The sequence below is a fragment of the Streptopelia decaocto genome (assembly GCF_964273445.1).
Source record: "Streptopelia decaocto genome assembly, chromosome: 16".
Lineage (NCBI taxonomy): Eukaryota > Metazoa > Chordata > Aves > Columbiformes > Columbidae > Streptopelia > Streptopelia decaocto.
This window is the reverse complement of record NC_138671.1, coordinates 6,916,652-6,943,827: the sequence shown is the minus strand read 5'-3', so window position 1 is coordinate 6,943,827 and position 27,176 is coordinate 6,916,652. Positions and strand designations below refer to the sequence as shown.

The 27,176-nt window shown below is 45.8% G+C and overlaps 3 protein-coding genes across 4 annotated transcripts in view; 1 reads left to right on the top strand and 2 right to left on the bottom strand.

Annotated features, from left to right (window-relative positions):
- Nucleotides 1-643: 643 nt before the first annotated feature.
- On the bottom strand, nucleotides 644-6,711 carry CD7 (CD7 molecule). The gene is made up of 6 exons (XM_082066861.1): nucleotides 6,706-6,711; nucleotides 6,352-6,473; nucleotides 5,439-5,777; nucleotides 4,094-4,441; nucleotides 3,375-3,478; nucleotides 644-2,549 (listed from the first exon to the last, which is right to left on the bottom strand). The coding sequence occupies exons 2-6, from the start codon at nucleotides 6,422-6,424 to the stop codon at nucleotides 2,439-2,441; spliced, it is 975 nt and encodes a 324-aa protein (XP_081922987.1). The 5' UTR covers nucleotides 6,425-6,473; nucleotides 6,706-6,711; the 3' UTR covers nucleotides 644-2,438.
- A 70-nt stretch (nucleotides 6,712-6,781) lies between these two features.
- On the bottom strand, nucleotides 6,782-17,447 carry LOC309446790 (uncharacterized protein). 2 transcript variants are annotated; one of them, XM_082066862.1, is made up of 7 exons: nucleotides 16,822-17,447; nucleotides 12,333-12,494; nucleotides 11,474-11,785; nucleotides 11,153-11,299; nucleotides 10,333-10,440; nucleotides 10,002-10,034; nucleotides 6,782-8,887 (listed from the first exon to the last, which is right to left on the bottom strand). In XM_082066862.1, exons 2-7 carry the CDS (start codon nucleotides 12,394-12,396, stop codon nucleotides 8,838-8,840), a joined length of 714 nt encoding a protein of 237 aa, XP_081922988.1. In that variant the 5' UTR covers nucleotides 12,397-12,494; nucleotides 16,822-17,447; the 3' UTR covers nucleotides 6,782-8,837. The 2 variants fall into 2 exon arrangements, with proteins under 2 accessions (XP_081922988.1, XP_081922989.1); XM_082066863.1 differs by having other exon boundaries at nucleotides 6,782-9,041; nucleotides 16,822-17,441.
- A 6,114-nt stretch (nucleotides 17,448-23,561) lies between these two features.
- Nucleotides 23,562-27,176, top strand: part of RNF157 (ring finger protein 157) — a 39,737-nt gene continuing 36,122 nt past the window's right edge. The window contains exons 1-3 of the mRNA XM_082067258.1: nucleotides 23,562-23,661; nucleotides 23,948-24,061; nucleotides 24,243-24,360. Coding sequence (XP_081923384.1) covers nucleotides 24,282-24,360 — 79 coding nt within the window. The 5' untranslated portion in view covers nucleotides 23,562-23,661; nucleotides 23,948-24,061; nucleotides 24,243-24,281. The remainder of the gene's footprint in view (nucleotides 23,662-23,947; nucleotides 24,062-24,242; nucleotides 24,361-27,176) is intronic.

The following is a 27,176-nucleotide window of genomic DNA, read 5'->3' as shown; positions in this document are numbered from 1 at the left end:
AAGAAACCACCTCTACTACTGTTTCACAGGTTGTTGGTTTTTTTTTTTACAGTTGTGGTCACGTTTGCACAGTCGTATTGCTACAGAAAGGTGATGTCAAATGCCAGTTTGCTCATCTCGAACCTCTGTACCTTGTCTCTCTGCAAGTATTGCACTTTTCCACTAAACCTGCGCCTTTTTTCAAAAATGAAAATGTGACAAAAAGGGATTGACTATGGTCACTTTAGTTCCTAGTTCGGTGTCTGTTTTTTCCGTTGGGAGCAGCTTTGGGGTGTGCAGGTGCCATGGGTGCCACAAGGCCACCCGTTACCATAGCAACAGGGCCTGCTGCAAGCGGCTGAGCTCCCATGGCGAGGGACACCCATGACAAGACAAGGGACTGTGCTAGGGACCCATTTGTGGGGACATTAGACAGGGGCAACAATGGTGAGGTGCCACTTCTGCTCCAGATATAGCGAACCCTGTGGCACTCAGTCCCCCTGACCCGGTTCACTGTGCCATTCGAAGGAGGGGACAAGCTTCCCCGGGGCCATCTTGTTTCTTACCAGTCTCCATTTGACATTTTTAGTTCTTCAGGAATTTCATCTTAGCCGCTGTGAAAGGATTGCATGAATATACATTGTCTGAAGTGTTCTTTGGTATTTTATTCAGTGACCAGTTTTAAAATGAAAGAAACCCCACATGTAGATTATGTACATAAAGTGGAAACTAGTTATTATGTTGTCTGTTGAGGTGTGTTGTTAGGAGCAAGTTATACTGCATTTTGCAAGAAGACTTTGAATCACTGTATTTAAAGGAAAAACCAAAACCAAAACAAAACCAAAAAGAAACCAGTAAAAGAAACAGTGCATTCGATAACTTGCATTCCTTTACAAGATATGTGAAACAGTCTTTAATACATGTATAAAAATATCGAGCAACTGCACAAAGCCACAATCACAAACATCATTTCATTCAGGTGCAGCTGTGTGAGGATGGCAGGTTCTGCCATCAGCAGACACCTCTCTGGTACAGGGTAAACCTGTCCCTCCTCCAGCAGATTTCCCCCTTGGGTCTGGTACACGGCACTTCTCAAGTGACATTTGTAGGTCGATGGGCTGTCCCCAGTGACAGGTTTGGCTGGACCAGCTGCGGCCTCGGCAGAGCACACCTGTGCCATAGCTCTAGCTATGAACTCCCATAGATGGCAAACCGGCCCTAACCTCTCAAAATACTAAACAAATACATCAATACAGAAAAATTCCAGTCTCAGCCTGGCCCCAGAAGCCACAAGCCAACGCTTTCAATCCTGCCTCTTAAAGAGGGCAACTTGATATACCTCTAGGCACGCAAGGTCGTTGACTTGCCACAGTGGACCCAGCTCTGCAAAACAAAAATGTCCCCGGGGGAAGCCGCAGCCCTTTCTTAGCTAGAGGAGAGTTAAGCTCATCATATCAACCTGTTCTAAGCCATTACTAGACTAAATTTAGTTTCTATTTGACTGATGTGAGTTTTTGATAAATTCCCTTGTTAAGAGTGATTTTGGATCAGACTCACCCATGCCAGACTGGAATACAGGCATTGGCGTTATCCCAGATTAGATCACCTTGTATAGAGTCATTGACCTGGAAAAATGCATTCTGCTGTGTAGCCCTAAGACATCTGGAGTTCGAGACAACAGCAGCACATCACAAATTTTTCTGCTGTCCCACAAAGCCATCGTTCCTTGAGTCTAGTCATTTTGCATGTCAACCCTGTCAAGACGCACACCACACCAGCATCTCTGACAAAAGCAGTAACTTAAAATCTAGGCTTGATTGCATTTTTATGGGACCGTTATGTTCTTTGAATAGGTGAGCCCACACATATCTAACATTTCACTTATAATGCACTCTGCCATGAAGGTTCTGAATTGTCTTCAGAAGAGATTTCTTTGATGTAACTGTTGAGTAGTTCAAGGTACCTGAGCTCCTGGGCAGACCCAGCGAGGATTCAGAAGAGAACTGTTATCCATGCATACGTGGATCCATTGAATATTATTAAACAGGCCTGTTCTGGTCTTCCTGAGCACTTACCAAAGCTCAGAACCAAACTTTTAACTCTATCCCACCTTCCCTGAACGGGTTATTTATCAGTCAAAGAAATGAGCCCATATGTTGCATCTAACTAAATGCATAGTCCAAAAATACTACTTTCCACACAACACTGCAAACACATGGGCAGGTTATGTGCAGTTCTCTGCATTTTCTGTACAGTTCTCTACATTTTCTGTACCTTTAAAAAAAATAAACTTCACAAGTTGTCAAAAAAGCAGAAATGGCTTAGGAAATGAGGCAGGTTTCTCCCTCCTCTGAAGAAGGTAGATGACAGGATTTTCAGTTCAGCTACTGCATCGGGCTGCTCTCAGAGAGACCTGTAAAGGAATGGTCGATCCACGCATGGTCCCAGCTGGCAGAAACTTAATCGCCGCCAGTGGAGTAAACGTTTCTGACGAAGGTGTTACGTCTAGAACTGTAAGACATATCTTCATATACTGTATTTGGTTCTCTTTTGTGGAAGTATTTCTTCATCTGCAAAGCAAAGCAAAGCATCATTCAGAACAGAGCCTGAAAAGACCCTCACCAAGGAGGGACATAATTCACTTGTTAGGAGTCCATCTGTTCAAAGTGGAAATGTACTTTGAAAATTCCCCTCAGAACCTGATGAGAACTTAGAGGATTAGGTGGAAATCGTCCTATCTAACCTATTTATTTAACTTTCTATTCTCAGTCTGATGTAATTTAACTTAATATTTCCTTCAAGAGTTGAGTGTAACTGTAGCCCCAACATAAATGTTTATCCTTAGTTTGCTACTGATGACACAAGAGACCAGTTTGGCTTTACCAGAATGGTGTCGTACTGCTGGGTTTTAGCATTACTGAAGCCCTATGTGGAGGAATGAGACAGGAGCCTTGCCTGTGACCCATATTCTATTAATTTTGAGTAATCTTTATGGAGCTGAAGGATCTATCAGTGACGAATAATTTCTGGGCACTTTCTGCAGAGTATGGATGTAAATAATCCCATTAAAGGAAAAAAAAATGTCACTTTTTTTCCTAGGACAGAGCAAAATTGTTTTCTGACAGCTGCCTTCAGACATTAGGCTATTTTATGACTTTTTGTTGCCCTTGTGTCCTCCCCAAACATTCTCTTACATCTATTACAAGACTGGTATGTACAGCTCCATTCCCGATTGACAGGGAAAGAAAAAGGAAAAAAGAAGCAAAACAGAATAGTGAGGTGCTTTGGGTTTATCAAATGTTTGCCTGACTGAATCGCTATTTACAAATAATTTCAAGGCACTTATGCACTCAACACAGTTCAGTTTTGCTTCGGCAGGGTAACAGCGTACTTACATTGATGCGGCACAAGGTGCAGCAAATCAGAGCAGAAAACAGAAGTGCTACCACGATGATGAGACTGTATAAGACCCGGGAACTGCAGTACGTCTGCTCTGCTTCTGCATGTGAAATGATATTATCATTATTATTATTATTATAAGTATGAAAAAGTAGGGTTCTATTTTTATTATTTACCGTTCAGTAGGAAATCAGCTATCACCAGCATGCTACACAGCCCCATTTGTCATCCCATTAACATCATTCCCTGGGCTTTTCTAGAGGCGGGTGACGACCGCAGGTGGCATGTGAAGGGTCAGTGAGGACACTACAAAGGCCCTACCTTCCATACCACTGATCATTTAGGTCAAAGAACAGATGTTAAAAACACTAATTCATTTCCTAAAATTGAGCTATTATTCACACGCATGCTGAAGAGTTTGTTGTTGGATTTTGGCCTTTTTTTTTTAAGATGCAGGATTATAGCAAGTTTTCTCTTTTAAAATTCCCCTCCGGTTGCACAAGGCAGGTAGAAACACAGTGCCTGTCTCTGTGTCCTAGTACAGCAGGGTGCACAGGAGTCTGAGCACTCTCTCCAAACTTTCCCAGGTATGGAAAATCCAGCCATGGGTTAGTGCTTCACCTGTCCCAACCGAATTTCTGCAAGTTTTCAGTCCACCTTTTGTAATACAAGATGCCTATAGTCATTTATGATTAAATAAGCAAAAGGACAGTACCTTTAATCAGCATCATGGTGCCTCTACTGTTCACTAGGAGGAAAGAGAAATTCTTCACCATCCCAGCACATACATATATATCACTGTCATTCTTCTGTAGGTTGTGGAGAGTTATCACTATTTTATTTTCTTGCTTTGAATACTCCAAGCGATTAGCAAAAGCAGAGGAAATATTTGAAGTATTCTGACTTAAAACATGTAACACTCTTTCAGGTTGCATCTGAGTCTTGAGCAAGGAAATCTCTTCTTCTTCATGGGAGCTTTTCAATGCACACGTAATGTTGACAGACTGGCCTTGCTGAGGATTGACATAGAGTGGTGACTGTTCCACAACTCCACTGGTTTCACCTGAAAACAAGAGAGATTACTGGCTACCACATACTTAACACAGTGCATTTTCACTAGGGAGAAGAGGATCAGAACCAAAAAGAGACTTAAGGTAACTTATAATAATAAAATAAATTGGAGAAGCAGTACATAATCAACAAGACGGAGTTCATTTGAGAAAACACAGCCAAGAAGTTTGAAAAGAGAAGCCTAAGGAAGGACACGATAAGTCTTCACAGATATAAATTACTATTACTGATCCAGCAATCAATTAGGTTTTGTATGGCCCGGGGACAGGAAAGAAAGATAACCCTGTGGTTTTTGGTAAAAATGCTTTTGTTTAAATGGTCTCATCAGAAGGGTAGGTGCATAGAGAAATAGCTGCCAAAGAATATTGTGAACTTAACCCTTTTCTAATTAAAAAAACAACAACAAAAAAACCCACATAAAAATTCTTCCCCTGACCAGCAATGACTGCCAAAAAGAGCGCTTGTGTCCATTCATAATTTATTAATAAGAGAAAAACTTCACATCCCTTTATTCACTGATGCCCAACTTGCAAACCTTGCCCAGCACCAGTTTCCCAATTATTATCAATTTGTCGTTTCAGATGAAACAGTAAAAACAAAAGAGATTTGCAAAAACTGCTACCAAAAAAAGGCTCATTGCTTTGGTAGTTACTCATAAAGATTCGAGTGATTGTTTTGGAAAGAACTCTGGGTCTTCAGTGTCTCCGAACTGCTACAGCAACCTGTGACTCATGTGAAAACCTGTAGCTAGGATTAAATTAGTAATGAACTGATGTTCCAGGGGGTTTTCTGGTACTGTTCTATCTAATGTGTTTTCTTCACCTTTTCAGGGAACAGACCCATACTTTCCCTTAAATCAGTACAAGCCCTGAGCGGGCATCGGTAAAGTCAGGTCAGAGTCTCCCTCCCATTACACTTCTTCCAATCTTTGATTTGAAATATATACCCACATTTAGTAATTCATGACATAAAAGGTGGAATTGCAATACCTTTCACCACTGCTATGGTTGTCTTCCCAATCAGCTTTTTGTGATTTCCTTTGTTTTTAACATACTTAATGCATCGGTAGATATTGGAATCGGATTCCTGTGCATTGTTCAGAGTTATCCTGAGATTCCTTCCTTCTTTTGAATACTTGACACGATTAGCCAAAGCAGGAAAGACATATGAAGTATTGTGCTGGGAAATATACACCACATTGACTGGCTGTATGCTAGTTCTCAAATACATTGCCACTTCATTTTCTGAACCTTTCATTGAGCAAGTTATGCTGATGGAGTGTCCTTCCAAAACACTGATAATGTCTGTTGACTGCTCATTTTCTTCACCTAAAAATAAGAAATGCAATTTAAATTATAATATCAGAGTTCCTCTTGATCTATTATCAAAGTAGTTTTCAAAAACAACTACTCTGTCAACAGAACAGCTCTGTAAGACTGGACCTTAGTCTTGTTATCTTGTATAGATCATCTCTTGGCTGTCCTAAAACTTATGGTGTCTTTCGTTCCCATTGATCTGTGCAATTCAACGTCTCCCCAAAGCTGAAAGGGACTTGACAAAGAACATTGGCTTCTGGCAACTCATGCAAAAAATTTAGTCTGCCCTCTAGAAACAGAACTGCAGAAGGTGTAGCTGCAGCCTATACCAAGAAACACAGCTATAAAAACATATGAGACGCTTAGAGTTCTCTGACAAACTCAATATCAAAAGAAACTGAACAGTAAGTACTAATGCAATGAACAGTGAGGAATAGAGGGATCGAATGGGAAACAACTAAAAGAAATTACATCGCGAGCAAGAGAAGAAATATTAAATGTAAAGTATTGCGTATCTAGGAAAAACAGAAAAGGGAAAGAAAATACTGAAACTTGTGAAATGTAAGAGCGTCTCTGTTGTACGTACCGTCCTGGCCAGGGAAGCACGGGAGAAGCAGAAGAAAGAGGGATGCAGTTGGGAGCCATGATATCCATAGCATTTTCAAAGGTCTTTTTCGTTGTTCTCTATTTGCCTGATGAGTTAACGACCTGAAGAAAGGGTTGTATGCCACGAGCTGGCCTGTTTTCTTCCAGCTACATCAGCTGTCTGCTAAAAGAAGTTAGCAATGTGCTGCTAACATGCATGAGGGGGAAGAGAGATTTCTCTCGAGGGGTGTATCTTGGTTTTGACTTCACACTTAAAACACCCACAGTTTCCTACTACCAAACAACCCCCAACAGTGAGGAAAGAAGCAAGAAAGACTCTATGGTAAGCACCTACCTTCCCTCCACAGTCAACGGAGAGAAGTTAGGTTCAAAGTTGTTTTCACAATGCTGAAGTTGGGCAATGATCTTCCTGTTGTGGCCTTACTGGAAACGTTGGCACTTGGTACAATCAGTTCAGTCTGTCAGTGCAAATGCAAAAGTTTTGGCTTTGTGTGGAGCAGGTGGATGCTTCGTTACTTCAGGTAAACCTTAAATTGTTATACAAGCCCTGCTCACAAATCTTGTGTGTGATGTGCATCTTGGCAATGACAATGTGCACGATTTCCAAGCGTCAGCATGGTCTGAACCTCTCACATGCCTCCTGGCCTCACGTTTCATAAACATTCCAGTGGTGTCTGCAGTACCCAAGAGCTGCTCATCGCCAGCAAAAGGGAATCTCAGCCAGTTTTTAATTTGATGCTTTATTGTGAGTAGTATAATAACACAAAGCAAGAATCATTAAAATGAAATTACAACTGTCAAATCATGACAGTTGGTGAATCAGACTGTCTAGTACTTTTACTAGGTTTTTATTTCATAAACAGATATTTACCTGGATAGATTTACTTGTGAAAATTCAAAGAAAACCACACAATTCAGTTGCTTAGAGCAAACACTCTAGATCTATAAAGCTATTTCTGACAGCTTTTCCTGAGATGGGGGAAGTCTGATGACTGGTATTTACCAGCACAGCACAACTCAGGAGGATCAAAGGGAAACAGTTGGTAGTGATGCCTCTGAATATCACATCTGCATAATCACCAGGAGGAAGAAGAGATCTCAAGGGCAGCGTGCTTGAGTGAGCCAGAGGGATCGAGCTGTGACTTGTGTCTGATGGCTGATTTAGCCAAGTAACCGTCCCTGGGCAGAGGTGGCTGTATAACATTTCTTTCCAAAACATATCCAGCTCTCTGGCCCCAACTGGTGTTAAAGAGCAGAAATTAAATCTGCACATCATTAAACCTGATCCCTCAAGTTAATACAATGTGAGTTCTCAAATAACACTGGAAGTTTCAGCCAAAGGTTTATGAGTAATTAAACTATGTAAAAAAGATTCAGCAAGTATTTGTACTGTTTCATGGATCTGCTTTTCCAGTTGTGCTGCTGCTGATTTTTGCTCAAAAGCCTGACACTAGATTAGGTCTAATAAGAAATTGTGAGGATTTATTCAAATCAAGTGTGAATGATGAATCATTTGAAGACGATATACAGCCTGTGAACTACCAAATGGGGATCCCTGCCATGCAGCATCCATCACAAACTGTCTGCATGCAGGATACCTAAACCTATCTTCAGGTGCAGAAATACTGTAGTCTTTTCTGACAAAGATACAGAGCGGGTATGTCAATATGTTTTCCTATCCACTGGAGTTACTGCTGAAAGTGTCCTACACTAAAATTGCCGGTATTATGACCTAATTTGTGAGGGAGATTTATATAATTCTTCTGTTCAGCCTGGGAGGGGACTACAGCCTCCATGACCCAACGCTGTTTCTGAGGGAGCTGGATAGAGCCCTCCTGTTCACCCTTGCACAGGAACGAACACCCAGAGGAGACGTCCTCAACCTGCAGGTGGTTGCAAGATCAAGTGTCTGTTCAAAAGGCCAAACCCCTCTAATTCAACAAACCAGTCACACGAACAAAATGCTTTTTTGGATCTAGGGACCACCTGGGAGTTAGAAAAATGAAGACCTATGGACATGCTATCGCGTTACAAAATGGAAGACACGCAGAGAGCACCTGTCTTAGGGTTCAGCACATCCTTCCTGAGCATGGATAAAGTTCTCTGAAGAATTTCAGATGAACTGATAGTTTCAATCATGAAAACCATTGAGAGAATTCAGCTAGTTTAAACCCGAGCTGCTGAGCCAGCGACACATTTTGTGATGACTGGTGTCCTCGGTGAAGCACCGGGGGAGGACGGGAGATCCAGGCAGCTCCTTGCGTTGCTCATGAAGGTCTGGAGCTGCGGGATTGTGGCAATCACAGTCCTCAGTGAACACAGGGATTTGGTGAACGTACACTTGTGAAAACTACCGTGAGATCCCCTATAAAATGAGTATGTGTTTATTCAGCTGAAGGCTGTATGTCATTCCTGAGGAGTATGCTGCTGGCAAAGAGGCCTGGTTTTCTCATTTGTAGGTGTTTTTCAAATGTGTGTGAGGTTTCCCGTGTCAGGAGCCCATTTGGTTTTTTTATCTGTGGAATTGAAGGAAAAGTATCTGTGAGGCCATCAAAAGCACAGGTTGATTTCAGAGAGAATCATAATCAACTGGCTGTATGTAGGTTTGGAAATCTGAAGTGTGAAGTCCTCAGAGCAGTGACTGTCCCATCTCCTGCTGGACCTCTTACCCTGAAAGATGAAATAATTGCAGCTTCATTACCCAGCGAGTTCGTGGCACCTCTGCTGAAACCCTGCCCTGGTTGTCCTGGCCCATCAGCCTTTGGCTTAGGGGGGCTCTAGAACAGGCCTGAAACGTCACCAAGCATTACAGCACAGGGCAGGACCTCAGAAGAGCCACTAGTGGCAATCTTTTTACCTATCACACCAATATATCTATTAATGTGTCTTAATATAACAGTTGAAGTGAAACTAGCATTGTGTTAGCTTTACTGGGGTTTGCAAGAACTTATGCAACCCATATTTTTCACAGTTAGCCTTGCATTTTATCTAACCGTAGATGGTCCAACACCTCAGTTTGTTCCCATTGGCTTCCTTTAGAGTTACCTGAGAGAAATAGTCACTTTGACAAGGTAATTCACCTGCTTCATCTTAAAACCATTTCAAGGTAGGATAAAACATCTTCTCAAGGCAGCTATTTCTCTCCATTTACTAGAAAGGGAACACAAGATAAAAATCTTGGGCTTTTACTAACTCCTAACCAACAAGCTAACCTTAAACAAATTCAAACTTAGAAATGCAGTTCTTAGACTCTTAGAAAGAAACGACCAACATTTGTTTCTAAAGGATGGACTCATTCAGTAATGGAGAGATGATGTCTCAGCTGCTGGCGTTACACAAGGTCCCATAAACCTGGAGCCAAGGTGGCTATGGGATATAGGAGGAAAACTGTATGTCAGGGTCAAGGGCTGTCTGTAGAAACCTGTAAATGTCAACACATGAGTACTGGAACCGCTGCAAGGTCATGGAGGGGCTAAAACCTATTGACTCAGACTTAATGAGGGGAGGAAATGGGCAACCACTGAACCTGGTTCTAGTAAACACATCTAGTGCTCCACTGAACGCCTTTCTGCCATTAGTAATGTGATTTCATCATTTACCGTAATTAAACCCCAAAAAGTCAAATCTTACCGTTAAGAACCTGATGGAGCACTAAGACAGGTCCTAGGGAAAAAAATAGCAAAAAAGTACAAGCATTAGAAAGGATTTACTTAGAAGAATTAAAGCAGACTTGTCATTCTTTTTTCCTAATTCATATTTAACTGAAATTCCTGAGCAATTCACTGGTATCCATCTCAAACAGATCCACAGGCCTCCTTCAACATGAACATCATTTAGCAACCTCATAAACAATTTTATGGAAATGAGATCCAGATAGAAAACCCTGTATGCTTTTTCCACTACCAGCACAGCCTGTAATGCACATTACCCATAGGAAACATGACATTTTGTCAGACTGTACCTTGACGATTGCGGTTCCGGACACAATACGTTCCCACTGCTGCTGCAAAAACCACCACGATCATCACTGTGGTGATGATACCAACGTTGGTTGAAAACTGAGGAGCATCTGCAGAGTAGAAGAAAATAAAGAGTCCAGATGAATCAAACAGACATGCAATGCACAGAAAATAAAAGCCGGAAAAATGCTTTTCAGGGCAGCATCATCCTGGATGCTGTCTGGACAGTGTGCATTTCAGAACAAGGATCTGATAAGGTTAAGACATTCAGGTACGTTATACATGCTCAGTGATGGGTTCAAATGCCACTAAGGAAATCCATTTTGACCATTTTTAAAAGACCTCACTGCACAGGAATTTAAACATATAAAATATTACTTGTTTCAGGCAAAGATGCTCTGTTTGTCCATAACCTGATGAAGACGACAGGGATTTCTACAGTGAAAGAAATTTGGATATAAAAATAATTGTTTGTGATAAATGTCTTCTTAGTCTGGAGGTAAAGTCTCATTTATCCTTTACTAGTAAGTGGAATTCTTGGAAACATGTTACACAGCCTTCACATACCACCCTCTCTCAGTGTCCCTATATCTACAGCTATATAGATATACCTATGGATATATACCTGTGGCACTGGGCACACACACGGGCTAGGGGAGAGTCTCTGAATTTGGATGGCTAGAGCATGTTTGTGTCCAAGGTATGAACGTGCAGTACAACCACTCTCCCTCCACGTAAAACTCTGTTCACATTGAGCTGTCTGGGCAAAACCCTCTCAAAGCAAAGGACGAACAAACACGTGAAGAGATGAATCTACATTACCCTCCTCAGGGATGTCGGCTGTGGATTTTCTGGCTTTCTTAGCTAACATTTCGGCGTAGCACTTCAAGGAAGGGCTGGGCACTGAGAGGTTTGTCTCTGCTACACAGCAAGTTTTAATGGTGTTATCCCACATGTTTTCTGAGGAAACTGAAAAAGAAAAGTTTCACTTATAAATAAGGATCACTTATAAGATCTACAATCAAGGGTTAAACATGTTAAAGATGTTAATAGGTTAATAAAGTCTGCCCAAATATGAGAGTTAAGTTTCAAAACCAGAAATGCTTTCCATACATTGATAGGCAGGCTCCCAGCAGAGCATACCTCCAGAATTCAGGATGCCACACGAGTCTCCCATTCCTTCAGCTTTCTCCCAGACGATGGCATAAATTCCTCCAAGAGAAGTATTTTCTTGCTGAAAGCACACAAGGATGTGTGTTTCAGTGGTCACCAGCTGAATTATTTCATTTGAAAATGTTTCACTTTGTGTTTCACCAATTTTTACAAAGTCTTCGTAGTTGGATGATTCGCAGATGTGGCTCTCACAGTCTTTACAGTGGTAGACGGTCACGTATGTTTTGCCGAAGGAAGAGACTCGTGCGCCCTCCACAGGGTTGTTATTGGGCATGGCAAGATCTAAATGAGAAAACAAAGAAAAAATATTTTCTACCAGTTTTCTCCCCAGATTTTTAGTGTTAGAGAATGGGATGAGTTTTGATGGACAAACCCAGTCATGGCTTAGGAGACATTGTCTGCCAACGGGCAATTTTTATACGGTACTGAGCCCAGTCCCCAAAATAATTTTTGGGGTAGAAATGCAACATCATTCCCCACTGCTGCCACTGGAGTTTTAACTAGAAAGCTGGCAGCTTGGCAGGTGAGTTGAAAGCCATTTCTGTTGTTGTTGAGGTCCTCTGCCCAGACAGGCTCAGATGAACTGCCTGGGAAAGAGCCAGTCCTATGAGAGAGGACTCACCTCTGACTTCACACAGACCCAAAAAGTTACGCTTCCCAAGTCAGGTCATCGGAACAGCTCAAAAGAATCAACCTTCACCTTCTTAATTTCTTTTCTCACCGTAGTGGCTTTGTGTTCTTTGTTGTAACTGGACACAGCCGAGCTTTCAAATAACAGTTGAAAAGTTTTGATCAGTGAAAAGCAATGAGAGCAAACAAGGAGACTCACTTGGACAGGGACCTGCAGTGGTCAGAAGCAGGAAACACAACAGCGTGAAGTGGGGAGAGTCCATCAGGCTGCCCTGGGTGCTCAGCTCCAGCAGCGTTGGGCGCTCTCCTAGATCCCCAGATCCCAGGGCAGGCTCACCAGGCTCTTCCCTCAGTCATCTCCCTGTTTGGACATTAAATATAGTGTTTAGAATCCATTATCTTTATCCAATCAAAGAGAAAACAACTTCCACGCCAAGTGCATCAGCCTTCTTCTAGCCAAGCACAGGCAAAGAAATGCTTGTGTTGCTCAGCTGCTACTGTGCTCTGGGATAGCTTTTGCAAGTGTCAAAATCGCACCCCGTTCCAGCTCTGTGTCAATCACAGCAGAAGACACATGGACTTTCTGCACGGAAAGGGAAATTCCTCCTGAGGCTGCTGGGCAGGAGGCTCCATGTCCAGCACCTCCAGGGTCCCCAGGGCAGCAGCCCTGCACACATCACCCAGTGCTGCACACAACAAATCACATTTTCTCTTGCTATCGCTTCCAAAATTAAAAAAAAAATAGACAAGGGAGATGTTTTGCACTGAATGAGTGTTTTGTTTGGCCTAAGAGAAAATATTTACTGTCAAATTGAATTTTATTTTTAATTTAGAAGACCTGATGGGACATATCTGTTCAAATTCAATGAACCAACAAACACTTGGGACTTCTTTTCAAAAAATCTCTTGGATTTAGTCAGAAATTCAACCTCAATCACTTCAATGAAAATATCAGGAACTTGTGAAGTATGTTTTAGTAAAACACAAGTTTCACTTTCCAAAGGAGAAAATAAAATAATCTGGAAAACTCTACTTTCCTCACTAGCCTAGCTCAGGAAAACACAAACTGCTCTGCCCTCAGGAGCTTTTCATTAGAAGCCTTGATTAAAACAACTTTTCTTTGCTATGTCACTACCCAAGAACTACCTTGAGGAAGTTTCCAATTTAATTACGCCTTAATCCCTAATAACACATTAATTCTTCTGCAGAAGTTAACGATTGCTTATCTCTCGCGATCTGTGCTAGTCTGGAGCTGCTGAGCATCCCACCCGATTCCCAGAAACAGATGAGACAGAGGAACATGACCCCCAAAACCAGCCCTTTCCAGCTGCCGACAGGCACGAGTGGCAATTTTCACAACCACCTGCAAAATTCCCCATGGAATAAAACCTGGGGCCCCTCTGCAGCACCACAAGCTCTCAACACCCCCATGCAGGGCCCAAGCCCAGGAGATGCTGGACCAAACCGAACTCCCGGAGCTGCTCCACACACAATGACAACAGTGTGACCCGTCCACTTCCACCTCACGCCACAGGAGGGGACAATTCTTCCACTTTACGTGCATTTCTTCACATTGTACAATCGCACAAGAATTTCCTCTTGCTCCACCAAGTGTCAGCAACACTCAGAGCACCAAATGAGTGCAGCATCTTTCCTCATCTTCCCATACATCTAAAAATAGCTCCTATCTTTTTTATTTTGGGTGGGTTTTTTTTTTCCAAAACAGATCAGTACCATTTCACAGATTACTCACTTTACCCTCTTTCCTGCTTTCCAAAGCACCAGTTAACAATGCCAGTCCCCCCACAACGTGTGTGAACAGAATGCCAAGGGACCATCATCAACCTTAAAATCATAGAGTCATTTTGGCTGGAAAAGACCTTTAAGATCATTAAGTCCAACCATTAATCTTACACTGCCAGGTCCACCACTAAACCATGTCCCTAAGCACTTCATCTATACATCTTAAATACCTCCAGCATAAAATACTTCCTCATCCCCTTTGGATCATATTCACCAGCCTGATGCAGTTCTCACAGACCAGCTGCAGCACATCTGGCAGAGTTACCTGCCCAGAGGTTAAGAACAATGTGTTGCTTTGTTTTGTTTTGTTTTTCTGCAGTAGTTTTCAGCCTGAGATCTATAACTTCTGTTCTTGTTCATTCTGTTTTCTCTTCTCGTTTGTGGCTTTCTTGCCTCATCCTTTCACCTCTCATTCTGCTCCAACATCTCCCTTCCTCTTCTCTCTGGTGACATTCCTTCCTACTCCTGCTCTTCATTTTCAAAAGCCAGAACACTTCACCAAACCTCTGTCCCCACCCACTGGTCTATCTGAGAATTCTCTTTTTTGGCAGATTTCTGAGAGTCTTCAGCTGCCTTGGGCACCTCCTGCCATCAGTTTTAAACTTACTTTAACAATAAACCACTCAAATCTAAAATGAAACATGCTTTTTAGATAGCAAATTCTTTTCATCAAGTTTTTTGCCTCTTGCCTTTATTTTCAAGACCTTACTTACTTTTCAGAGCTACAGAAGCTGTCCACACAGCTATAATAAAGCAAAACCGGACCCTAAAAGCCAATCAGCTGCAAGCAGAAGATAAGAAAAGTAACAACCAGGAGGATTTGGACCTTTCACCAATCATCCATACCCAGCTGATGAGCTTTGCCCCAGGTCAGACGTGACCCCATGAACAAGCCAACCTGAGATCACTATCAGGAGGGAGTGGATTTAATCAGAAACAGAAAGTTGTAAAGCCTTAACAATGTATTTTAGTTTTGTTTTTGAAAGGATCTGTTTGAGGAAAAAACACTACCTGAAACTCTCTTGCTTTTCCTTCTCCCACAACTTCATAGCAACCACAACTCAATAAACAACACCAATATTTACCAAGACAAGAAAGGAGTGCCAGCCATAACGCAATAGCATCATTGCCACCAGAGGAAAGGTCCTCTCTCGAAGTTAAAAGCTACCAGCCTGGAGTACTCTGGTTAGACACCTGCATTTTCCTACGCCAGCCCAAGTTAAACCAGCTCCCTGCCTTTCCAGGGGGACCAACCCCTGGCCCAGCTCAGCCCAGGCTGCCGCCTCCGTGGGGACTCCGTGGGGACACCGTGGTGACCAGCGCAGAGCTGCGGCGGGACGTCACACAAGTCCCGGCCATGGGAGGTGGCAGAGCGAGGCCACTGTCCTGGGGTGGGATGTTCTTCCCTCTCCAACCCACCGTGAAGTGCAGCCGTGAGCATGGGAGATCCAGCGCTACTCATAGAATCATTTCAGTCGGAAGAGACCCTCAGGATCATCAGGTCCCACCGTTCTGAGCTGCAAACACGGCATTTCCCTGTCCCTTCTCTCTCTGCCTGGGGGGCTACAGCTTCATGAGCATTTTAGTGTATGGCTTTTATGGACAGGAAGAACTGTCTTGGTGGAATAACACAATGCATTTTCAGGAAAGACCTGGTTGATCACCCAAGTATCCTGTGGAGAAAACTTAACTTTCAGTTTGAAGAAAATAATACTATTGGAGGAAATAAGGAAGGAACAAAATCAAAACCAAAGAACTTCAGAAGATCCTACAGATTTCATTTTCTGCTCCAAGTTCTTTCCCGGAAAAGGTGCAGAATTTAAATAAGAGCTAATTTTTGTATTGCTTTCAGTTCCAGTTTGACCTTCCTGATCTGCTGAATACCACCCCCAACAAGCTTTTGCAATTAAAAAATAAATATGTAAACAATGTCCCGGGCAAAGATCAAACAGCTACTTCCAGAGGAAGCCTATGAGTGCTGCTTGTTTCCTCGGTCCCAACAAGCCACTGCAGAAAGCAATCCCAGGACACTGCTTGAGCTGAGACATCTGCAAAATCCCGAGAGCTCAGTATATGGCTTCCCAGCAACTGCTCTTAAAAATTTTCCTCTCTAACCATTAGAAAACAATAGGAACATTTTGTTTTCTGCTTGGAGGCAAGTAGAATGAGCTGTTTCACTGGTTTAATTTATTTTCTCTTAAAATGAATGTCCCTCTTGACTGATGCTTTCTGTTTTGGTTCTCTGTTTTGTTTTGTTCTGAACCCGCAGCCACCAGGACCCCCACAGGTCCCTTTTGGAAGAGAAGTACCAGCCACAAGGAAAACAATGTATAGCTTGAGTAACAGCTTCTCACTGAAAACGAGGAGAGTTGCAAAGATTTCTACTGCAACCCTCCTGGCAAAGTATCCTTATTTGTGAATGTGACAGCATGGCAATTTTGGAAAACGAGATATCAGAAAAACATGCTAAGGAATTATGATAAAAAATAAAGGTTAACTGCACGTGGGAAAAATTATTTGGGAATTAGAAGAAGATGAAAATGCTCTAATAGATTTATTCTATTACATCTGTGGTCACTCACAGTCATCTAAAAGGGCACCACTTAATGAAGCTGCTGGGATTTTGCACTCACACAAGCAATGGGAAATCAGTGCAGAACTGGCAGTCAGGGCTGTAGAAAGCGCTGCTATACATTCAGCAGGATCACGCACACAAGTAATACACATTCTTCCTTACGGAGAAAATGTGAAACATGCTAATCATTTCCCTTCTGCAGCAGACTTTTTTAATGATGCCTACTTAAAAAGAGGGAACAGCAACAACTTCTAAGAGAAAAACCTGGCTGTAAGACAGGACCCCTCCAGCAAGAAGACAGTGTGAGTACCTCAGAGTCAGTTGTGCCGGAGGAAGCTTCTGTTCCCTTCCCCTGTCCATGCACCCCAACAGCCTCTCCAGCTCCCAGTTCATTCAGCTCCTCCTCCAGAGCCCTGCGCGGGAGATGCAGAAGCCACTTGGATCCCAGAGGAACAGGCACAGCAGCAGCTTCTCCCCTCTTTAAAAAGCGACTGCATTTTCGCTTTCACTTTTCACGGAGCACAGGGCAGCGGAGTCGCAGCGCGATGCAGACAAGGTGAGCTCATGGGACTGTGCAGCTGGAAAGCCTGGGGAAAAAATCAACTACACCTCCTGCAAAAGCTCTCAGGAACCTGCTTATGGGTATCTGGGTTGTAAATCTGTCTCTCTGTGTCTTGCAACAGTGATGGGAATGAGGTCAATTTAAGATCTGCTCCTGAGTCTCCTACCAAATCGCCATGCAAGAGATCCCAGCACAGTATCTCTGACTTGAGCTCAGCTTATTCCCTGGCAGGGATCAGTGATCATGAGCTATCAAGAAGTTGTTCCAAAAATCAATATCGTTATAATAAGCCAGTCCCAGCCCAGCTGCACAGCTTGTGTTGAAGATCTTTCTTCTTTCATTTCCTCAGGGATAAGGTCTTCCACATTCATCTTAAGACACGTTGCTCTCTGAGAAAAGCAAGACCAGTTGTGCAACACATTTCCCACTTGTTAAAGATTTCTTTCTCTAGCGGTCTGAGTCTCCAGCTCCTGGGCAGCAGGGCTACTCATCCATAAACTGCTCAAAATAAGCTGCTGGGATAGTCTTTAGGAGGGACACCATCCACCCTGCCCTGCACGTCAGAGTTAGATGGACTACAAGAAAAGAAAGTGAGGGGCAGAGATCTACAGGGCTATAAGTGTTGAACTGATGAAATTATACACCACAGGATGCACAGCCAGTACCGAACAAGAGCTTTTAGCACACAAAAAAATATCACATCCTGTCATATAGTTTGTCCTGGAAGCTGGGATTTTGCCTATGGCAAATCGGTTTTTGTCTCAAAAACCCAGAGAAAGTCAAAGAAGTGGTGTGACATTCAGGGTAGGTGGCAGAACTGATGGCACAGGAGCAGAAGCCCATCAAGCTGGTTTGGGAACTGGTGGCCAAAAACTGCTGTTGGGTCAGTGTAGGTGCCTGAAACAAAAGAGCTGCACAGTACTGAAGAATAAACAGCACCTTACAGTAGATTAAAAAAGTGATGAACCTCATCTCAAAACCAGGGAAGAGTCAGGAGACCAAAATCCCACTTTGCAATCTGCTACTAAGAGATAGCTGCAGGGAGAGTCATTCTGTTCCCAGCACCTGCATAAACAGACCTGGACAAAATGAGGAAACGCTTTTAAGTCTGTCGTCATAACGAACAAAGAAATTATTGCTTCCTTGTTCTTTCCAAGTCTGGGATACAGAGAAGTACTTCCGTTTCTGCATTTGCTCAGAAATGTTTCCTATCAAAATAATTTCTCAGAGCGTGAGAGCTGTAGTCAGAGAGCGGCTGTGAGGCGACGGCAGAGGCTGCACATCCCAGGGCGCCTGGCACGGCCAGAGGGACAATGTGATCCTCTTCTTGTCCCTCCAAAATGGGGCTAAGCTCAATGCACAGTCAGAACGTTGCAGAATAAGCTTAAGCAAACTAACTTTTAAATTGTATTCTATTCTTTTAGCTGTATTCTTTTGATTTAGTAACCGGGTTTAGCATGAGTAGAGTGCTGGAATTCCAGGCCACACGCTGTGAACCCATCCTAACCTGGTTGCTTGGTGATGGCAGAGCCGTGAAGACCAGTACCGGGAGACAAAGAGGCAACGCTGTCAGCAGAGGCTGCAAAACCATCAGGATAAGGACAGGAAAAAGCCACCTGGAGGACAGAGAAACAGAATCCAATAAGAAACAAAAAAGCCCCAGACCCAGAGTTACCACTGGACCAAAAGGTGCATGGAAGTGTGTGAAGGACACATGAAGAGTGGGTGCAGAGATTGTGACGGTTTAAAAGCCCAATCCTCTTTTGTCTCGGGGTCCCTCCTCTTGAGAGACACCCAGTCCAGATTCTTTGCTGTATTTTTCATTTTTTTATGTTATTTTTTTTTAAGTGCAGATGTCTGAGACTATGCTACAGGAAACCTAGGGCCAAGAACGTTTCTCTAACAAAAGAACACCTATATGGGAAAGGCTCCAGAATTTACCATGGATGGGACTACATATGCACATATTATGGAGTATGGTGAGAATTCACTGGCTGCTGCTGGCAGCGTTGAGTTGCTCAGCTCTTCCCAAGCTGGCGCATCGCACATTGCGTCTTCTCCTGCCATCTGAAACAACCCAGAGTGCCTCCTTGAAAAATAACTTTGAATCATAGAGTCGTTCTGGTTGGAAAAGACCTTTAAGAACATCGAGTCCAACTGCCAACCTCAAACCGTCAAGTCCATCTCTAACCTATGTCCATAAGAACCTCATTTCTGTGCCTTAAACCCTCCAGGGATGGTGACTCCACCACTGCCCTGGGCAGCCTGTTCCAACGCCCCACAGCCCTTTCCAGGAAGAAAATCATCCTAATATCCAATGTAAACCTCCCCTGGTGCAACTTGAGGCTATTTCCTCTTGTTCTATCACTTGTTATTAATACTTGGGAGCAGAGCCTGACCCCCCCTGGCCCCAAGCTCCTTTCAGGCAGTTCAGAGATCAGAAGGTCTCCCCTCAGCTCCTGTTCTCCAGGCTGAACCCCCAGGTCCCTCAGCTGCTCCCAAGCACACTTGCTGCCATAGAAGGTGGCTCATAACTTGCCATTATAGAAGAAAAACAAGTCTGATGATGCAGCCTTCAAGTCAGTCAGTTAATAAAGAAAATAAAAGTAGCCCTGTGCGTGGTGTTTACCGAGTGCGTTGCACCAGCTGTACTCTGACATGCAGATAAGGGAGATAACACCTCATAACACCTGGTGACACAACACCTCGTGACTTAACACCTCTACCGTGGAGTAGGTAGAACTATGACCGTGATACAAGTCTGAGCTGCTGCTATTGCCACATATAATCGCAGTCCCACGTACCGCAGCACACAGCATCTCCATTGGGAGACTGGCCCTTTTGCCCACCGTGAATCCACACGTACCCTCCTTCTCTGCTATATCACCTGTTGATCCCATTTCCAGGTTGCAAGGGGTCTCAAAGAACACAGGAAGGAGAGATGCACTGCAGCTCCCCACTTCTGAGCTGAATCCCCACGAGCTTCAAGAACAGGTTTTGAGCCACGTGCACTATTGCACTGGGCTGCCTGGCTCAGATATGGCCTTGGGGACACCAGGAGACGAGTGCACATGCTAGTGCTGGGTGGAGAGTATGTCGGAGCTTTCCGAACACTTTGGCTGCTCCGAGCATCCCTCAGCTGCGAGGGACTCCAGATGAACCCTGTTACTCACTGGACAAGAATTGCTTTTTTTAAATTATTTTTTTTAATTAGGGAAACAATGACGGTTATTTCCAAACTCCACATCTTTGCAAAGTGGACCACCGAGAAAAATAGTTGTCCGGCACTGTTTAATGTGTGACGCAAACAGCTCAAGGGAACAAGTTGTACGTAAGGAATATAGCAGCAAAGAGGCACATTTGGCTTTTTTGGACCTCTGGAGGATTTAACAGTTTAAGGAATCGCATAACAGGACTAAACTCTTCACTCAGATCCAGCCCGTCTCAATAGCAGCTGTGTTCAAGTTCTAGTACAAGCTGTCAGTTCAAAACACATCACTATTCTGAGAATTTGACTCAAAATTTTGATTTTTGACTTAACTCATATTTCACAGAAAAAGTTAATTTCCAAGTAAAAAAAAATTGGTAATACCCATCCACACAACTAGTTCTTCAAATTAGGCTCTTCCTAAGGGCCACAGTATTGAGTTCCTCTGGCCCTGTTTTCATGTGTTTTTTCATTTTCACTGTTCCCTGTGAGCGATACCCAATTCCTCAAATGTCTGTTCTCTACAAGCAGGGGACAGATGTCTGAGGGAAACATATGTTGCCTACACTACAATTTCCAGGAACAGGCAAATAATTTCAGTATCCAATAACTGTTTTGAGTATTTTATTTTAGTTTATACAGATAGATCTTGCACTTCATCCCTTGACTATAAATTAACTATGGGATAAATAGAAAAAAATATAATGTCTTCAGTGAGTAATCTCCCCTTCTCATCACCCAGAAATAAGCATATCCACCAATTTCAGTCAAAGACAAAATTTTCAAGTTAGTTACACAATTCTTTCCTCAAAGCCCAACCAACTAACTTTATGTATGAAGGACAGACAGTTGTATTCTGCTTTACTGATGTCACTACCATCCTGGTCCTTATTAGACTGTATTCATACTGCAATAATCCTAGAAATTCTGCTTCTTAATGAAGCTTCATTTTGACTTCCACGATAACCTCCAACATGAACTTTCTCCTATGGCCAAGGAATCTTCTCCTGACACCACAAAACCCCTTTCCTTTAACCCAGAAACACCAGCCCAGAATAATAACATTAAACAGAACTTCACCCAGAAAACCAACGTGAGAAATGAACCAGAAGACATGAGATAAAAATAGAATACTATGAATATAGAAGAACCGGGAATTCTTCTTAGGCATATGCCTGACAATAGTAGTGTTTTGGACTTCCTTTTTGCGTCAGAGAACGATCACTTGTTTTTTATATATCTTATTCCATGTTCCGGGAAATCAAGAGAGTGATAATAAGGCCCACGGATCTATCCCAAGTCTCAGCATTAACAGTTACAGTCTCATTATATTATTGGTCTTGTGTGTTTTGCCACTGGTTTTGGTTTCCGAATCTTACTTATCTACAAAACCTTCACTTTCATGTTTGCAAGGGACTTCCCTGCTCATCTGGTACATTAAGATTTTATAATTATTAACATTTTATAATTATGACAGTCAATGTTGCATCATCTGAACACGAGGTCTTCTGATGCCAGTGCCACCACCCCGGGGACGCAGCCAGGGTCCCCTGGCACCCAGGCCAGCACCTCAGGGCTGGAGCCAGGATCAGCTGGGACCCACACGACCACCCCAAGGGTGCAGCCTGGGTCCCCCGGCTCCCAAGCCCATCCAGACCCCCCACAATTAATCAACACCCCGACAGCCGGGCAGGACGGGGGTCCCAGCCCAGGTCCCACCGCCCCTGGCACTGTGCAGGCAGCAGCTGCAATGAATGGTGATGGGCAACCAAGCCCTGGTGTGGTCTGAGTGGGGGGGCCCTGGGGCAGGATGGCAGAAGGCCCCCCTGTGTTTGCTTTTTCAGGAGGAAAAATTAGTGCTAAAAAGGTGTTTTGTGGGGGGGGGCAGGTGGATCCAGTGGTATCCAGGGTCCCCCCAGAGGGGTAACTGGGAGCTCTGGGAGCAAACCAGTGGGCGCCAGGGCAGAGCCAGCAAAGGCCCATCCTGCACCACTGGGGGGTGAGGTGTCATTGGGCTTAAAAAACACCCCCAGGGACTAACTGGGGGGACGGGGTGAGGGGGCAACCAGGGGGCTGTGCAAGAAGCCGGGGTGACTGTCAGCAGCCGGAGGAGGGGAGCGCTTTGCTCTGGGCGATGCAATGAGGTTTGGGGGGACACAGCAGCTTCGTGCCTGAACCTGGGGTGCCCACAGCCACCATGTTGCAGCACTTCACAGTTAGGAGACAGCACCAGAAAGTTCTAGTTGATGATGGTCACATCCACACCCCTCGGCTGACAGACAGGACACTCATTGAATGAAACACCTCAGACCAGAGAAGCTTCTAGACCACTGACCATATATGGGCCCAACTTGGATTCCATTGGGCTTTAAAAGGAGCCTGTGGGACCTTGTCATGCTTCTTTTTTGGGCAGTGGGGATGGAGTTTTGTCCTCAGACTGTGGACCCTGCAGGAGTTCCCTGGACAGACCCCATACCCGGGTGAGTGGTTGTATCTTTTGGGGACCCTGCAGAGCCCCCAGCTTTTGTGAGTGGGTGATGCCCCTTTGGAATTGTTATTTAAGGGACGGATGAGCACAGCTCAGATTCAGCTAGGGTACCTCTGTGCCTTTATTTTTTGTTATTTCCCCACCTTCCTTTTCCTGCCGAGCGGACAGAGGGGTGTGGGTGGGTGTGCTTAGGGAACACCTCCTATTCAGCAGCCAGTTCTATGCTGCTGCTCCTTCTCTGTGCATTTATATACGTTAGATATACAACTTCCTAAAACGGGGGAGGTCGGGGGGAAGAGCGGCTGGAGGCTCCGGGCCGCGCCTGCCGCCCCCAGCCCGCGCACCTTCGCGCGAGGCTCGCGCACCGCCGCACCGGCCGCCATGTTGGGCGCGGGCGGTGAAGCCGCCGTACTGAGGCCGTGCCTCGTACCGCCGGTGAGAAGGAGGAGCTGGTCGCGCTGTGAGCCGCCCTCGGGGTGCGGGTGGTGCACCCCCTAAGGAAGGCGAGTTTACGCCCTTGTGAGGCTTCCTCTACGGGTATCGGCAGCGTTCGGCACAGTTCGGGCTGATAACGTGTCTGTCGCTGTGCAGGGACAGCGTGGCTGCTGTGCCCTCACCTAAGATGGCGGCGGGGGCGGTCTCTCTCCGCGGACAAGATGGCGGCCGCGGGCAGCCCCGCTCCGGCCGGGTGGCGGAGCTCGCTTGAATGGGTGAGGGGAGAGGACTTCCCCCTCTTGACTCGCTGCCTCACAGGAAGCCCTCTTTCCCTTTTCGAAAGCTTCCCGTCCCTTTTCAGCTCCCCCTCTCCTTCCCCAGCGAGAGGGAACCCCCTCTGCCCGCTTATCCCCCCATCTTAGGGTCACTTGTCCCCTGGTGCCTGAGGTTCCTCTGGGTGAGCGTGGGCTGGGTTTGGGTCGGGCTGAGCTGAGCCGAGGTCTGGCTCCCGGGGGGTTGCTCTGCAGGGAACACCCCCGCCTCAGGAGCGCTGCTGCTCCGGTTTTTTTTCTTATTTCCCGCCCCTTAACACTGTGCCACAGTAGTGGAGCAGCAGACTGCAGGTACCGAAGGGTTCTCCTCCTCCTGCCCACCCCTTAAGGGGCGGTAATCATAGTGGGGAGTAAGAAAGGGATGTTACAGAAGCTGTCATTGCCTTACAAATCTGTTTTTTCTCACTTCAGAGCTCTGCCGGGGCTGCACGACTCTCTGGCGATGAACGCAGCCAGAAGTGGCTACCGGGTGTTCTCGGCCAACTCCACGGCAGCCTGCACCGAGCTGGCCAAGAGGATCACGGAGTAAGTTCCTTCTCTTCCAAGTTTCTTTTCCCCTCCCCAAGCAGCAGGATCTGTGCAGAACAGCTGCAGAGGCTCCTGGTGTCCCCCCGCCTTCCCAAGCCAAAGGCGTCTGCTGCAAACACCTTTGCTGGGGAGGTTTTGCACTGAGAGTGTTGAGCAGCTCTGCCTTTTTTTTCCACAGTGCTGGTGATCCCTCCTGGTAAAACAGTTGGAGCCAGCGATGAAAACTGACTGCTTTCTGCCTTTTGAGTCTCTGACACCCATTTTGATGCTGGAAAGGCCGGATTGCAGTAAAGGCTGTAAGTTATGGGGAGGTGCAGCGGTACAGGTAGCGAGCCCTGTGTGCGCCTTAGGCTGGGGACCACCAGGGGTTTGTCCTCTGCAAATGTCTTCACAGCCCTGCAGAGGTTCCAGATGCCTTTCCTGGAGGCTTTTAAAGGGGGTGAGGAGGTGAGGGGTGCTTAACTGGCTGGGAGTTTACCCCAGCTTTGCTTTTTCAGGAGGAAAAATTAGTGCTAAAAAGGTGCTTTGGGGGGGCCCAGGTGGATCCAGTGGTATCCAGAGTCCCCCCAGAGGGAGAAGGGCAGAGGGCACCAGGGCAGAGGCAGCAAAGGCCCATCCTGCACCACTGGGGGGTGAGGTGTCACTGGGCTTAAAAAACACCCCCAGGGACTAACTGGGGGGACAGGGTGAGGGGGCAACCAGGGGGCTGTGCAAGAAGCCGGGGTGACTGTCAGCAGCCGGAGGAGGGGAGTGCTTTGCTCTGGGCGATGCAATGAGGTTTGGGGGGATCCAGAACTGGGGGGACACAGCAGCTTCGTGCCTGAACCTGGGGTACCGACAGCCACCATGTTGCAGCACTTCACAGTTAGGAGACAGCACCAGAAAGTTCTAGTTGATGGTGGTCACATCCACACCCCTCGGCTGACAGACAGGACACTCATTGAATGAAACACCTCAGACCAGAGAAGCTTCGTTTGTGTTGGAAGGCTGTGTGGAAGGGACCCTCCCCTTCTGGCTGTCTACGCCTGAGGACCGTGATGTCCCATCCTGTGGTAGATGGCTGAGGGTGTCACCACGTGGAGGAGCGGTGGAAGAGCCTCAGGGGGCAGGTCCAGGAGAAGGAGCTGCCACCAGAGGGTGACGATGGCACTGGGATTAGGAAGTGAGTGCGATGGGGACAGTGGTGGCTTTGGCGGAACACTGGCCCTGTTCCTGCTGGCTGTCCCAGCTCGTGCCGGTGTGGTACCCTGGTGTGGGAGCGATGTGGGCAGTGCCCTGTGGGGATGCTGAGTGTAGGAAACAATTATTTTACAAATAGAATAGGCCCAGGCAGGATCTCACAGCAAAGCATATTTTAATAACGGTTTTGCAAGACCGGGTGTTCTACCTAAAGGTAGGCACACCTAATAGGTCAAAAAGCCCCCATTTATGTCGCCCCAAAATCCCAGCCGCAATTTCCCTCCCCTGTTCCCCACTGGTTGGGTACTTCAGGGTTTACAGACTATTCTGACGAACACAATACCCTTCCCCTTATAATTCTATTTAAGATACAGATTCCTGGTACTTCGGCTACACTTCTCCCTAAGTGAACTTATCAATGCAGGTATCAGTATATATACAGGCGTCAGTACATATTACGGGAAGAGACTGTGTGTTAAATTAAGAATTCATAGTCCGATGTCTGTAGGTCCTTCCCCCCTGCTGGGGTCAGGTGCCAGGTTCTCAATTATGTAAAAACAACAGTTGTTCCTTAAATGTTCCTTACACTGAGCAAGTGGCGGTACCTTCTGCTCCTGCCAGCTGCAGCTTCCCAGCAATAGAGGCAGCACAATGAGGGGGCACGTGTGGGAGGAGCTTTCATGAGCCGAAGTTGGGGGTGGGTGCCGAGGCTTTCCGGGGCAGGGGACGGCATGCAGGCAGGGCTGTGCCCCACCAGGAGCTCCCCAGCCATTTTCCCCCTGCTCCAGGCAGCTGCTGGCTGGTTTCCATTGCCTATCCTGCAACTGGCCCCTGTGTCTCAGGGAGCAGACGGGCACATGCAGATATCCCATTGTTACAGGCCGTCAGCTTGGGGATGCAGTCTGGGTCCCTGGCACCCAGATCCCCATGCCAGGGATGGAGCCACCACTTGCATGGTGCAGCAGTGCGGGCAGTGAGCCCTGTGTGCTCCTTAGCCTGGGGACCACCAGGCATTTGTTCCCTGCAGACCTCTTCATAGCCCTGCAGAGGTTCCAGATACTTTCCCTCTATGCTGTGCTGAAGGAGCAGGTGAAGCAACTTAAAGCTGCAAAAGCAGAACATACTGAGTTTGAGAACCTGCATCAACCCTTCCAAGTAAGAAGTGAGAGCAGGGGGAGCTGGCAGGGGTTGTTTGGTGTGGGGACACCCTGGCTCAGAGGCTCCTCATGCTCACAGCCTGGCCCCAGGGGTGAGACACCCTCACTGACAGCACATTCGTTTGGACCATGTCTGTCTTGGCCAAGAGGGCATTGCCAGGATCCTGGCCAACCTATGGGGCCAGGTGTCCTCCATGCGGGACTTGGCCAGGGAGCTCCAGAGGGAGGAGGAGAAATTGAGCTGGCAGCAGTCCCTGAGCGGGCTGCGGGGATGCCAGGTGCAGTTTGGGCAGGGAGGGGCAGCCAAAGGGCTGCTGCACCAGAACAACACGGGAGGCTGAGCTTCACTGTTAGTGAAGCCTCACTTCACCTCAGCTTCACTTCACCTCAGCTTCACTTCACCTCAGCTTCACTTCACCTCAGCTTCACTTCACCTCAGCTTCACTTCACCTCAGCTTCACTTCACCTCAGCTTCACTTCACCTCAGCTTCACTTCACCTCAGCTTCACTTCACCTCAGCTTCACTTCACCTCAGCTTCACTTCACCTCAGCTTCACTTCACCTCAGCTTCACTTCACCTCAGCTTCACTTCACCTCAGCTTCACTTCACCTCAGCTTCACTTCACCTCAGCTTCACTTCACCTCAGCTTCACTTCACCTCAGCTTCACTTCACCTCAGCTTCACTTCACCTCAGCTTCACTTCACCTCAGCTTCACTTCACCTCAGCTTCACTTCACCTCAGCTTCACTTCACCTCAGCTTCACTTCACCTCAGC